Consider the following 12,640-nt stretch of genomic DNA (forward strand, 5'->3'; position numbering starts at 1 on the left):
ATGAAATGCAACTAGCGTTAGAGAAGCAAGAAAACGACACAGACAAGAGCAGTCACACTTCGAAGCAAGATGAGGAACAAGCAGATTCAGAAAAGCTTGGGAATGGGGCGGACGATAGCAGTAACAACTCGAAGCCAGATGAGAAACAAGCAGATTCAGAAAAGCTTCAGAATGGGACGGACGATAGCAGTCAGACGTCAAAAACGGACGAAAAGAATATGAACATACCAGCTGACGTGGTGCGGCAGAAGAATCAAGTACGCTCATCTTTAGATGTACTCCGCTTCTCTTTTGTCCTTGATCGGGACCAAATACGATCAGTTTATTCTACAGGAAGACTTATCCTCGATAAAGATCAGATGCGACAGGTTCACGCAACCAGTGGACTAGCAAGAGAGATATCAGGTGGTTTTACACAAGCCGATGATGAAGAGGGACAAGAGAGCCCATCTACCCCAAAAGAGGATGGAATGTCAAACATTATTCTCCCACTTTCCGATTTTGAGAATTCTATCGTCGGGTGGGAGAGTCAAGATGACCCAAAGATGCCCCTGAATTTTTCAGCAACTCGAAAGTGGGTAATAGTTTGGGCGCTGGCGGCTATTACTTTCATGTCACCCTTGTCGTCGTCTGTCCTTGCTCCTGCTGTTGAATATATCAACAAAGACTTCCATAACTCCAACCCCACAAATGGTCCCTTCCCAGTCAGCATCTATCTGTTGGGCTATGCCACGGGTCCCCTATTCTTGGCCCCCCTTTCTGAGATCTTTGGTCGTGCTGGCGTGCTTACTTCAGCTAATACTTTTTTCTGCTTATGGCATATTGGATGTGCTTTATCCCCAAACCTCCGACTGCTCATAGCGTTCCGATTCGCAGCTGGTATCGGAGGTAGCGGCTGCATGACACTAGGAGGTGCCATCATCGGTGACCTATTTCCTATCGAGAAACGCGGTATGGCTCTCTCCATCTGGGCATTAGGTCCGCTCGTAGGACCAACAGTAGGTCCACTAACAGGGGCCTTTATCGCTGGATCTATTGGGTGGCGTTGGTCCTTTTGGATTGTATTGATCCCGTCTGGTATCTTTACTCTCATTTTAGCTTTTTTCCTTCCCGAGACCAATTACCAGGTCCTCCTACAACGGAAGGTCAAACGTTTAAGCAAAGACCTCAAAAAGACCGACCTTAAGACGTGTTACGATGCTGAAGAAATGGGCAAGGTATCTCAGCTGAGCATCCTAAGGACTGGTATGCTACGGCCGTTGAAAATGCTTATATTTGCACCTATGATTTTTATACAGTCACTATATGTGTCCTTCATCTACGGATCCGTCTATTTGATGTATGTCTCTCTTCCTCCGATTTTTGAGACGCGTTACGGGTGGGGTATCGGTCTCTCTGGCTTGGTTTTCATCTCTATCGGCGTTGGCTATATCGTCGGGCTATGGGCCTTTTCAATGCTGTCAGACAAAACGGTAGTGCGTCTGACCAGAGCCAACGGAGGTGTATTCAAGCCAGAGTTTCGTTTGACCATTATGATTTGGTATTCCTTCCTATGCCCGCTCTCATTCTTCTGGTATGGATGGTCAGCACAGGCAAAAACGCACTGGATTGTGCCAGTCTTAGGTCTATTTCCTCTTGGATTGGGTGTGATCAGCGTCTTCATGCCCACCCAAGCTTACATTATTGACGCTTATCCTTCGTACGCTGCGTCGGGGATCGCTGCATTCACTGTCTTGCGCAGTGTTGTTGCTGCTTTTCTTCCTCTATGTGGACCTGTGCTTTTCAATCACCTGGGGGTGGGCTGGGGGAGCTCCGTGCTCGGCTTCGTCGGCGTGGCCATGATCCCTATCCCCATCATCATCTACAAATTTGGGGCACGACTGAGAGAGAAATACCCTCTAAAGTTATAAGCGCTCTCCTTTTTACTTATGCACACGGACAATCCCTGCAAGACGAGGTTAAAATATCAGTTAAATTTTTGAAAGATACAATGCAGGAAGGAAAGTAAACCACTTAGGATACCTTCTAAGGTAATTATGTTGTATTTTGCATCTAGTTAATGCTAATTTTCAAAGACTCAAGACATGATCTAGTTCTGACATTTATATTACCCTTTGGCGTCTCGGTTATATGTATATAGGCATCTTTTATATCTAATCTTAAGTCATTCCTTTTGCCCGTATGCTGATTTCTACATATTACAACCGTAACCTTTTATTCTACCTAATGAGATGGGTCCCGATACATTAAACGATCAATAATGCATAGTGCCGTAGGTTGCTTCTTCCGCTTCCCTCTCCTCGCGAATTAGGTGCAACCGTTCCTGGACCAACCCGGCAGCTTGGGTCTGCCCTAACTTTCTCCTGAAGGCCCGGCTGTGGTAGACAATGTAAGCAGTTAAAGCCGCACCAAGAATCGTGCCGACTGCTGCCATGACGGCGTTGATGGGCGTCGGGTTTCCTTCCAGCGGGCCGTGCACCAGCGCGTCGAGTCCCCATTGTCCAAAGCTAACGAGACCCGACATGGAAGTCATGGTGCCGTAGATGCGGCCGAAAGTCGCGAAGCCGAAGATCTTGTTGGCGAAATCGCTGATCGCGCTGTAATACAGAGGTCGGAACATGACGAAGGCTACTACGGTCGCGTACCCGGCCCATAGCTGGGGAATGCAGTTCAGCACCCCGACCACCACGGTGAACAGTGTTAGTACCGCGGTCGCCGCTGCGACGCTCAGACTGTTGAGCAGCACGCCGATGAAGGGCGTGGCGAAGACGCCGCCTATAGGTAGCGCTATGTCGAAGAAGTGGTTGACGCTCTTGGCCAGCCGCTCCGATCCGAGGAGGTACCGGTACTGGTTGCGGATCGTGGCGATGAAGTAGTTCATGCGCAGCATCTGCACTATCGTGAGCAGCAGCAGCAGCACGAACCACGTCGTCGTCATCTGCCGGTGCGCCGGCAGCTCGTGCAGGGCCCCCCAGATCCCGCTGGCCATCTTCTGCCGCCTCTCCTCGGCCCCGTCGCCGCCCGTCAGCTCCTCGTTCAGCTCCAGCTTGGACAGCCGCCTCTCAGCGCGGGCGCTGCGCACCTGCTCGATCACGCTCGCCCTCGCGCCCGCCAGGTCCGCCGACTCGTGCGCGGGCGCCGCGCGGTACGCATGCGGCGGCATGAGCGCGAACTCGCCGACGAGCAGCAGTACGCCGACGACGGAGTACCCGAAGAAGAAGCGCGGGGGGGTGAAGGTGCGGCCGGAGGCCTCCCAGGCGAGGCGGTAGAAGAGGAAGATGGCGGCGGAGCCGTCGAAGGCGCCGGTGACGAGCGCGACGATCAGCCCGGAGCACCGGGGGAACGCGTTGGCGAGCTGGAAGCTGGGCACGAAGACGAAGGACCCGCCGAGGCTGAGCAGGATGTTGGCGACGAGGTACGCGTCGAACGCGGTGATGCGGAAGGCGAGCCCCATCAGCACGCACCCGGCGATCATGACCGCGCCCGAGATCACGTAGCACACGCGCCGCCCGTACCGGTCGAGGATCCAGCCCGCTGCGAGCGAGGAGACGTTGGTCGTGATGGAGGCGACGATGAAGAAGAGGTTCAGACGCACGTCCTGCTCGGCGCAGGGTACCTTGTCGCTGGTGCCGTCGGCGTCGCCGTCGCGGGTGTTGTTGCTGCTGTTGCTGTTGTTATGGCGGTCGTTAGCGTCCGGTGGGCAGAGGTCTTCGTACACACCCTCCGCGATTAGTATGGGCTTGAGCGATGCGAAGCCGTACACGATGCCGGCGGCAAACCAGCATGCTACGATGGCGAAGGCGACTTGGGCTACAGAAGTGGTTAATTGGGTACTTAAGTTTGGGAATATATATACCCAGGTATACATGTCTACTAGCTAGGAAGGGGTAGGTAATAATAGGAACTCGAGCTTGAGCTTGAGCTTGAGTTTCTTACCTGCTCTTTTTGTGGCGGGGACCTTGTATATCTCGTCGTTAGGTGATGTGCTCTTGTGGGAGACATCCGAGGAGGGATCGTCGTTAGGGCTGGAGGCGTGGTCGCTTCCGGTGCGCGATAGGCCCTCGTCTTCCCCGCCATCATCGTTTTCCGGGGGCACGCTGTCGATGTCCTCGTCCTCGTCCGCGGTGGCGTGCTGGACGAGCGACTTCGCGCTCATCACAGGGGGGTTGCCGAGCTATTTGATAGAGTTAGGTACCGGTACTGCGGAGCTGGGGGACAGGAGCTATATATAATATGGAAGTCTATAAATCTAACGCTAATACTACGTCTTAATAGTGTCTTATGTGAGGTACTGTACAATACTAATCAAGACTTTCGCGATCGAAATAGGGCGTAGGCCGTTAATACACCACACACTTCCTGCTCGGAATGATACAGATGATACATAAGACAGACAGACAGATAGACAGACGGACGGACGGACGGACGGACGAACTGACGTTCCAGTCTGCTTGCTCGTCTTATTATTCCATGGCCTAAGTAATTAGAAGAAGCTACGTATGTAGAGAGAAGTGTAGTTAATCAATTTCCGAGTCAGTGGTCACGGTCTGTTCTAGAATCACGACATATGTATGCGATTATGCTGGGTCTTGACGTCAGGGGATCCACGTGGGTTGCCGGCATTGTAAGCGTGCGAACCCCTACAACGGACAGCTAAATTTAGGTCGTAAATAACTCTTTTAGGTGGCGAGGCTTGTTGTTTCAAAGGCAGATGTTGTTGTTCGTTTTAGCTTGTCGATGAATGGCGATATTGTACAAGGTGCCTACCTACCTAGGTAGGTACGTAGCTTAAGACACCGCGGTCGTTAACAAACGCGAAACCGTGTTGAGGTTTTCGACGACCCTACTACTAATAGGTACTTCTGATATTGTTAACTATCCAGTTATGGTAACAGGTTTAATAGAGATCGACGAGGTGCCTGGGCAGATTAGCTGGTGCACCCGGAAACACGATGTAGCTGTGTAGGAAAAAAAGAAGAAAAAGGCATGTTAGTATAGACCTCCAACGGCTTAACCGATGAGGAAGGAGGGTTTATCGGTTTCTATCTTGTGAAGCCTCACGCGCCGTTTTATCCGGTCTGAACCAAATACCTTACAGGGGGGCTAATGTAGCACGGTCACGCGCAGCAGATACGGAGAATAGGTATGTTTGCGCCTGCGGAGTCCCGTTCTCTTCCAATTAACAGGCCGACATCTTCGAAAATCGTCCGAAGTCCTCCTGGGAGGGTTATACGTGATGGTGTGTGCGTGCGACGGACATCACCTGAGCGTGCGCGAGGAGCGTGGCCTGACTGGTCGGGGGTTTCTACGAGATCGTTACTTGTCTGTGTATGAGTTTTCCTTATGATGAGCGAGTTTCGATCATCATGTGGCGGTTGCGTCGCCTTCGTCCTCTTGTATTTCCCCACGAAATTATGGGCTGTTTACCTTAACCTCCCTGTCACACTTACTGTGATGGACAACCGAGCTGAAGAGGAGATCCGTTGAGGCCTACGATGTTTGTTCGCGCTGTGGTGTTGTCGTGAGCAATTTCCTCATTAGCGTTGGGTATCTACATTCAGGCTCTAGGTTCGATGGAAACGATGGTGATATCCAGCCCGGTAGGCAAGCTTGATGTTTTTACGGCCGGGATGGGTCACAACACATCTGCTATGAACGTACGTAGGTAGAATTGAGACCCCCGGTTTTCTACTCGTCGTTGGATTACGATTCCTATATATCAGATGTACGTATTTCAAAGTCCCCTTGACGATTAGAATCAAGATCCCTAGATTGATGAGAACAGAGCTGACATACTATGCTCATGATTCTCTCACATTCAAATCCCATAGCCATGGATGAATCGCTAAAGCGGGATATACAGAACAACGGGCCGCACGTCAACTACGCCATATGGATTTTCGCCGCCCTCGCAACACTCTTTCTTGGCCTTCGCGTGGCATGTAAATGCAGGTGGAACGCCTATCTCTGGTACGATGACTGGTTCCTAATCGCGTCCTGGGTGAGTCTTGTCGCCTGGTCTTTAGGACTGTGCTAGTTCTTTGCGACGCTTACACCTTAGTACTTTCCCCAGGTCCTCCTAATAGTCTCCTGTGCCATAGTAAGCGCAAACGTGGCCGTCGGATTCGGGAGACACGACAAGGACATTGATCCGGCTGAGTTGGACGGGCTCGGCATACGGAGTGTCCTCGTGGGCTCCTTGTGCACCTTGAGCGCGGCGTGGAGCAAGACCTCGTTTGCTGTGTCCTTGCTCCGCATTGCATCGCCACGCCTATGCATTCTTATATGGACTCTCACCGTCTCTATGAACATATTTATGCACTCCAGTATTGTTCTTAGTTGGGCTTCATGTCAGCCCGTTGCCAAATGGTGGGATCCGTCGCTAAAAGGAGAGTGTTGGCCCCCGGAAATTGTCATACCTATTGGCATATTTTTCTCTGGTAGGCCGTTTCCTTTACTCTGAATCTTATCCGGGCTCGTTTGGGAGTTACATTTAAATTTGGAGCAGGGCGCCTTTATTAATATATAAACTGAATTCTCTTTAGCGTATTCAGGGTTCATGGACTTTGTCCTTGCTCTCCTACCATGGGTTATCTTAAGGCGGTTACGAATGGATCTAAAAGAAAAGATTGGAGTTGCTGTGGCTATGAGTATGGGGGTGTTGTAAGTAATTGTTTGAAGCTTGAGTATAACGCAGGATAGAGTCGGAATATACGCTGACCACTTGTAGCGCCGGTGCCACTGCAATCGTCAAAAGCTACAGTCTACCTGTTATAAGAGAGGACGATTTCAATTGTAAGCATGGTCTATTAAATTCCCTAACTTAATATACATATCAGCGACGCTAACCTAACCACGGATGCTACCCAGACCTCGGTGTTAAGCTAGTAACTCGCAGCGTGGCTGAGATAGCAATCACTATAATAGCTGCATCGATCCCCGTACTCCGTACACTGGTTTGCGACCTGGCCTGCTTAAATGGTAGCACTCGTGGTCATGGAAGCAGGCGTAATAGAGAGCACCACCAACTCAGCTCCTCAGATGAGGATGGAATCATAATTAACAGGATTCCCACGACTAGAACGGGAGGTAGCAATGCCAGAGGATCCGCTGATATGACTGACCAGGTGGAACTGCGCATGGCCACTGAGGTGTGATGGTGGTGACCCTACTGTAAGCATGGAAGAGGCTAAACGGCTGAAGCAATCGGAGCGAATGAGCAAATGAGATAGAGATACTTAATATTGCCGGTAAGTCGTGGGTTCGTGTATTGGTTTATTTATAATTTAGGTGCTTGGTGCTGTAACTTGTTGTAGATTGATAAAAGGTACTTATGTTTTGAGATATCTGGAATGAGCAAATGCGAACCTATAGCTTTTTGCATCACACACCAAAGGAGTAGAGCGCCGAGGTGTTGTGTCTAACTTGTCTGTTTGGTTCCGTAAGAATTAAGGCCTCTCATAAGCACGCGACCCGACATATTCTATGTATACGGTTTAATTACATTCGCTTGTTATGAGAGGTGGGTATCATCATATTATCGAGCTTAGGCGTCTCGAAAATATTAAACCTTTCAACCCATGTGGATGGGCGGGGCAGTCATTTTGGCTTTCATCATGCCTAATTCCGAACTCTTTGCCCAGGACCCGTCGGGGAGTTGCCGGTAGCATACCAGCCTGCCCTCATCTCCAACACTCCCTAGGATCTGGCCATCATCGTCAAAGTCGACTCTCCAGACAGGGGACCGATGGGCACTGAGCTTAGACAGTAGCTTAGCAGTGTGATGAACTTGGCCAGGTAGGTCGGTCGATGGTCTTTCTCCGTGAGTCCCGGACTTGTCAATCTCGGCTCTTATACCGGAAGGAGCTTGAGAACTTCTGCGGAGATGACCGCTTGTAGCGGCAGGTTTTTCATCGGGCTTTGCGCTGCCTAGGATGTCCGCCAGAGCCCAGGATTTGCCATCGTCTTGCGAGAAAGGAGTATCGATTCGGAACACCCGGACAAAGCCATCCTGACATGCGGTAGCGATCATGTCATATCCCCTATAATTCCCGGGAGCCCAGGCGACATCTCGGACTAAGTGATTATGATCTTCGATCTCAATAGCTAGATAAAACTGCCTTTGTCTTGTCGCGGCACCGAAAGAGCTAGTGACGGTGTCGCGAGTTCTAAATATTTTTACCGTGGTCATGCCCGATACTACCAGACTCAATGCATCCGCCGGCACACCGGCTCTAAGAGCGTTATAGCAAGGTTCGGGATTCGGGTCAAAGAGGACCTTAAAGCACGTTTCCTCGCCACGATTGGGCTTTGTGCAAGCCTGGAAATCATCAAGCTTTGCATAATCCGTCAAGGTTTCCGGTTCCTCACACTCGTATACTGTGAGATGGCCGTCGGAGGCAAGAAGGGCGACATATGTAGTCCGGGTAACCTCATCATGCTTGACTGAAAAGGACCTATAGGGATACCGACCAGACCTTAACTCAGAAACATTCTTGCCGTTCCCGTCTCTAGCACTAAAACGTCTCCCCGGGGCAGCCGAGGGGTCTTCAGCCCATAGTCTGAAACGACCCTCAATGCCGAGGGATGCTAGTAAGTTGGGATATATGGTGGGCGGTAGCCATTGAAGCTGAATGGAATGTTAGAGACACATTGCTAGACTAGGTACCTAACCTAATGCCGCCGATAGGTAGGGCAGCGTAGAGAAGAGAGAGGAGAGATGAGAATAACGAACCTCTAGTATCTCGCCAGGATGAGCTTTCCAATTATCGCACAACCGCCAGATGCCATCTTGATGTCGATTGAAGACGCGAATCTTACCGTCCACGCTACCGGTGGCGCATCTGTCGCCGTATGCGTTGAAAGCAATTGCCTGAACCAGATCCTTGTGGCCGTGCTGTACGATATCGAAAGAGGTGCTATTATCAGCTGTATTATTATCTTCTCCAATTGGTGAAGGACCCATTATCACGCCTATGACGCTGTTGTCATCGCGTATATAACAGGTACCTAGTTTGTTTACAACCTGTTGTTGTTATAGTTATAGTTGTAATTGTAGCTGCAGCTTTGGTGGGGGTGAGGAATGAAGCTTAAAATGGGTCTGAGCTGATAATACCGATATATTGTTAATCCTTACGGTTTACATAGGTAACACCTACCTAGTAAGATAACCTCTTTATCTTCATACACCGTGTTTCAATTTCACAAGATATCAATTCATATATCGCAACTATTGAATAAGTAGGAGGGACTTGATCGAACAGAGTTGAGATACTATAAACGTGCGTGTACTTCTTTTAGTATATTCAATATGATCTTTTCTGCAACATGAAATTTCATCACGGCATTTTAACTCTGTAGATACCTAAGACATATATACATTGAATTGAACCTCATCATCCTCCCCCCTTTCCTAACTTATTCCTAGCACAGCTTAATTCCATTTATAGGTTCTTGACCTGGCGGGCGTGGCGTCGAGCGTTGCGCTTCTTGGAGCAAGTCTTCGTCGGCTTAGGGGTAGCGGGCGAGCTAGCAGCGGGGGAGCTGACAGCGGGCTGCTCGGCCACAGAAGTAGACGTGCTGGTCGCAGAAGTAGGTGTGCTGGCCTGAGATGCGGTTGTGGTCGTAGGGGCGGGGGCAGCAGATGAGGAGCCAGTGCTGCCGCTCGACGACGATGAAGATCCATCAAACTTCACCAGAGCAGGTCCGGGAATCTTGTAATCAGCGACGGACGAAAGCTTCTCGTCGTTGTAGATGTTGTGCAGGATTCCGGCGTCAGTAGAGGTATACAGCGATGTTCCGACAACACCCTCCGGAGACTGGGTGCCAGATCCAGAAATCTTGAGGTTGATGCACTGAGGGTACATTTGGGCCTTACCCTCGGTGCCACCCTCGTGAAGGGCGATAAGTTCGTGACGAAGAACGTAGTTTCCGGCCTTGATCGAGCTGGGAATCTTGACCTTCCAGGTAAGGCCGTTCTCGATGATCAAGTCGTCGGCCCACTTGCCGGTTTGGCCGCTACCAGCACCTAGCGCGAGCTGGCCTGCTTCGGCAATCTTGAACCACTTGAGAGTAGTCTTGTCGACAGTCGAACAGTCGCCGCCGCAGTCAGCCAGGTAATCAATAACCGGGCCCTTGTGGGAGTCGGGCCATTGGTTCCAGGTGATTTCGACGTCACCACCGGCGCTGACGGGCGCGGACAGAGCAGCATTGGTAGCGTCCAAGTGGCAGATAATGTCCGGGTCTTGGAGCGCCGATGAGAGCACAAATCCGTTGTCCTTAGCTCCGTTACTCCAAGTGATGCTGTCGGGCTGAGGTCCGTAAGGCGCGGAGGTGGGATCAAATCCCTGGTACGACTTGCCGTCAATGGTTACCTTGGTAACGTGGCCGTGGGCGGAAACAGAAACGGCACCGGCAACGGCGGCCAACAAGCTGGATTTGAGCATAGAAGGCATATTGAAACTGGGACTATTGTATATATAGATACTAGAGTATGTGCTGTGCGTGAAGGCCGGCTTGCGGTAACGAATGTGAATTGACTTCAAGTCGAGAAATGAATGTAAGTAGTTAAAAAAGAACGACTGTGCGAAGAGCGGCTTCAAGGGAATGGAAGAAGACTTGCGTTTGGTCTGACAAACCAAGAGAGGTGGGATGAAGATCGGGACGACTTGCCCTCCTTATAACAACTTTCACGAAACCTTACCCATGCTTACCAAGAGCCGCACGCGGGAAGACGAAGATCACGTCGATCCACCATAGAGTTGGGTCGGCGCTATCCATGAGCAGGGTTCAGATGCGAAGAAGCTCTAGAATTGGTGGAATATCCCTTTTTTTTCCCCTAGAGTATACGCTAGTGTTCTCGGCTAGAAATGAAGGAGTTGATGTAGAGTCTTAGTAGGCGAAATGAAAACCATGCAGATGGCTTCTTAGAAGGTTTCATATGCGGGTGCGGAGCAGGGGGGGTGTACTCCTGAAATTCTGATATCAGCCTTAGGGCGGGCACGCATAGAGGAGATGATGATCATGTATGCACAATTTTCCCCGGGGTAGCCGATCGTTTGAGGCGATCAAATTTTGGTAAAGTTGGTCTTGGCGCACGCATCACCACAGATAAGAAGGGGTTGTTGACCCCTGAAGCTGATCGTGATGCGGGGCTATTTTCAAGGGGCGCTTCTGGGAATCCACTCCACGGACATGAGATAGTCGCGCCACATGCCGAAATTCCTACACGAAAGAACTAACAGAGAAACTTCAAACATGCCAAGTCCTTTCTATGATGGCGTTTCCTCGGGAGGGGTCTTTCAAAAGTGATAAGCAATTTTGAACTATCGTGAAACTCATACGAATAAATCACTCAAAATTCGGGGCAACTAAGGTAATATCCATCTTAAAACCGCCGTCTAATGTTGATATTTGTCAAAAATTTGTAGTTACCTTAGGTAGGTAGATAAACTATAACGTTTCCGGTGTTGATGAGATAACCTATAAAACTCCTCCAAGGTATATTGCTCGTCATCCCCTATACCCCTTTATTGCTACATCTCACTGTGTATTGCACACCGACTTAGAAGATTAGTCCCCCTAAACGCCCGAGCACAATACCCCCCTCGTATAATCATTCAATCATAACTCTTCGCTCGCTTCATAGGACCGATATTCCCAGGCCTAACCCATTTCAACGCGCTAATTTCGTTTGTTTTTAATTGTCCGGCTAACTGGCGTTGTGCCTTGTCTCTGGGAATAGAGGAGGTATGCGAATACAGCGGCAGCCAGCGTTCCCAAAATGAAGAAATTGTCTGCAACAAATTAGTGCCTGATCTAAACTACAAAAAGGAAGATGAGACGAGGCACAGTTAAACTTACGGATTGCGAAGCCCAGGGCACCTTCAATAAAATTGACAAAGGCCTGGAATAGGCCAATGATTGAGTTAAGGATCCATTGGAAGAAGTTGACGACAGCTGCCAAGAGACCTTGGATTACTTCCACGATTGACTGGAAGAAGTGACCAATTCCCGCTGCGATACCCATAATACAGATTTATTAGGTTAGGTTAGGTACTTTTTGAAAGAGTTGTCCTTTTTATAATTGTACCTAAACTAGATAATTTCCTTCGTTGTTGGTTTCGATTTGTGTATTTGGTAATGTTTCGCTGTTGATATGGTGTTGCTCCTTATGGAACTCTATGCGTTTGGCCGAGCTCTTATAACTCTCTTAGAGAACCGCCACAGTCTTCACTACGTCACTAGCTAAAAGGTAAAGGCGCACAAGAACTTCGGAATCCGGACAAAGAAGTTGGAATTGATGGCGTAGTATTAGACACCTGTGACGCTCATCTTCGTCAAGGTTCACGCAGTTGGCTATAAGTCATGACGTCAGTCCACTAAATGGGCAATGGAAGATGTATATAAGCAATCTCATTGGACGGACCTCAAGGTCCAATCATATTTTGCAATTTTTCAGCGACTTCTTGTTTCATAGATACCTAGGTACGAATCAATAAGAGGGTGGCTGAAGAAAACCGATATTACGGCCTCTGACGGGGCCAGTCACGAACAATATACATTCAGGGTGTAATGTGGAAACCAATCTAGGCAACCCATGGTACTACTCCAGCAAGCTCAAAGCTTTTCGTAGCAGGCG

The 12,640-nt window shown here is 49.7% G+C and overlaps 6 protein-coding genes across 6 annotated transcripts; 2 read left to right on the forward strand and 4 right to left on the reverse strand.

Annotated features, from left to right (window-relative positions):
* Positions 1 to 470: 470 nt before the first annotated feature.
* On the forward strand, positions 471 to 1,910 carry F4812DRAFT_449955 (MFS general substrate transporter; the record flags this gene model as incomplete). Its single annotated transcript, XM_047936036.1, has 1 exon — positions 471 to 1,910. The coding sequence occupies one exon, from the start codon at positions 471 to 473 to the stop codon at positions 1,908 to 1,910; it is 1,440 nt and encodes a 479-aa protein (XP_047792798.1).
* A 344-nt stretch (positions 1,911 to 2,254) lies between these two features.
* On the reverse strand, positions 2,255 to 4,156 carry F4812DRAFT_469077 (putative MFS transporter; the record flags this gene model as incomplete). The annotated part of the gene is made up of 2 exons (XM_047938843.1): positions 2,255 to 3,810; positions 3,937 to 4,156. 2 exons carry the CDS (start codon positions 4,154 to 4,156, stop codon positions 2,255 to 2,257), a joined length of 1,776 nt encoding a protein of 591 aa, XP_047792799.1.
* A 1,677-nt stretch (positions 4,157 to 5,833) lies between these two features.
* Positions 5,834 to 7,157, forward strand: F4812DRAFT_456495 (uncharacterized protein; the record flags this gene model as incomplete). Its single annotated transcript, XM_047936996.1, has 5 exons — positions 5,834 to 6,001; positions 6,074 to 6,440; positions 6,546 to 6,663; positions 6,731 to 6,795; positions 6,871 to 7,157. The coding sequence occupies 5 exons, from the start codon at positions 5,834 to 5,836 to the stop codon at positions 7,155 to 7,157; spliced, it is 1,005 nt and encodes a 334-aa protein (XP_047792800.1).
* A 416-nt stretch (positions 7,158 to 7,573) lies between these two features.
* F4812DRAFT_456496 (WD40 repeat-like protein) lies at positions 7,574 to 8,965 on the reverse strand (the record flags this gene model as incomplete). The annotated part of the gene is made up of 2 exons (XM_047936997.1): positions 7,574 to 8,629; positions 8,735 to 8,965. The coding sequence occupies 2 exons, from the start codon at positions 8,963 to 8,965 to the stop codon at positions 7,574 to 7,576; spliced, it is 1,287 nt and encodes a 428-aa protein (XP_047792801.1).
* Positions 8,966 to 9,204: 239 nt separating this feature from the next.
* Positions 9,205 to 10,598, reverse strand: F4812DRAFT_417750 (lytic polysaccharide monooxygenase). Its single transcript, XM_047933197.1, has one exon. The coding sequence runs from the start codon at positions 10,452 to 10,454 to the stop codon at positions 9,444 to 9,446; it is 1,011 nt and encodes a 336-aa protein (XP_047792802.1). The 5' UTR covers positions 10,455 to 10,598; the 3' UTR covers positions 9,205 to 9,443.
* Positions 10,599 to 11,393: 795 nt separating this feature from the next.
* F4812DRAFT_417793 (uncharacterized protein) lies at positions 11,394 to 12,478 on the reverse strand. The gene is made up of 2 exons (XM_047933198.1): positions 11,863 to 12,478; positions 11,394 to 11,795 (listed from the first exon to the last, which is right to left on the reverse strand). Exons 1-2 carry the CDS (start codon positions 12,026 to 12,028, stop codon positions 11,683 to 11,685), a joined length of 279 nt encoding a protein of 92 aa, XP_047792803.1. The 5' UTR covers positions 12,029 to 12,478; the 3' UTR covers positions 11,394 to 11,682.
* Positions 12,479 to 12,640: the final 162 nt, after the last annotated feature.

This window comes from Daldinia caldariorum, assembly GCF_022478825.1.
Source record: "Daldinia caldariorum strain CBS 122874 unplaced genomic scaffold F4812scaffold_3, whole genome shotgun sequence".
Taxonomy (NCBI): Eukaryota; Fungi; Ascomycota; class Sordariomycetes; order Xylariales; family Hypoxylaceae; genus Daldinia; species Daldinia caldariorum.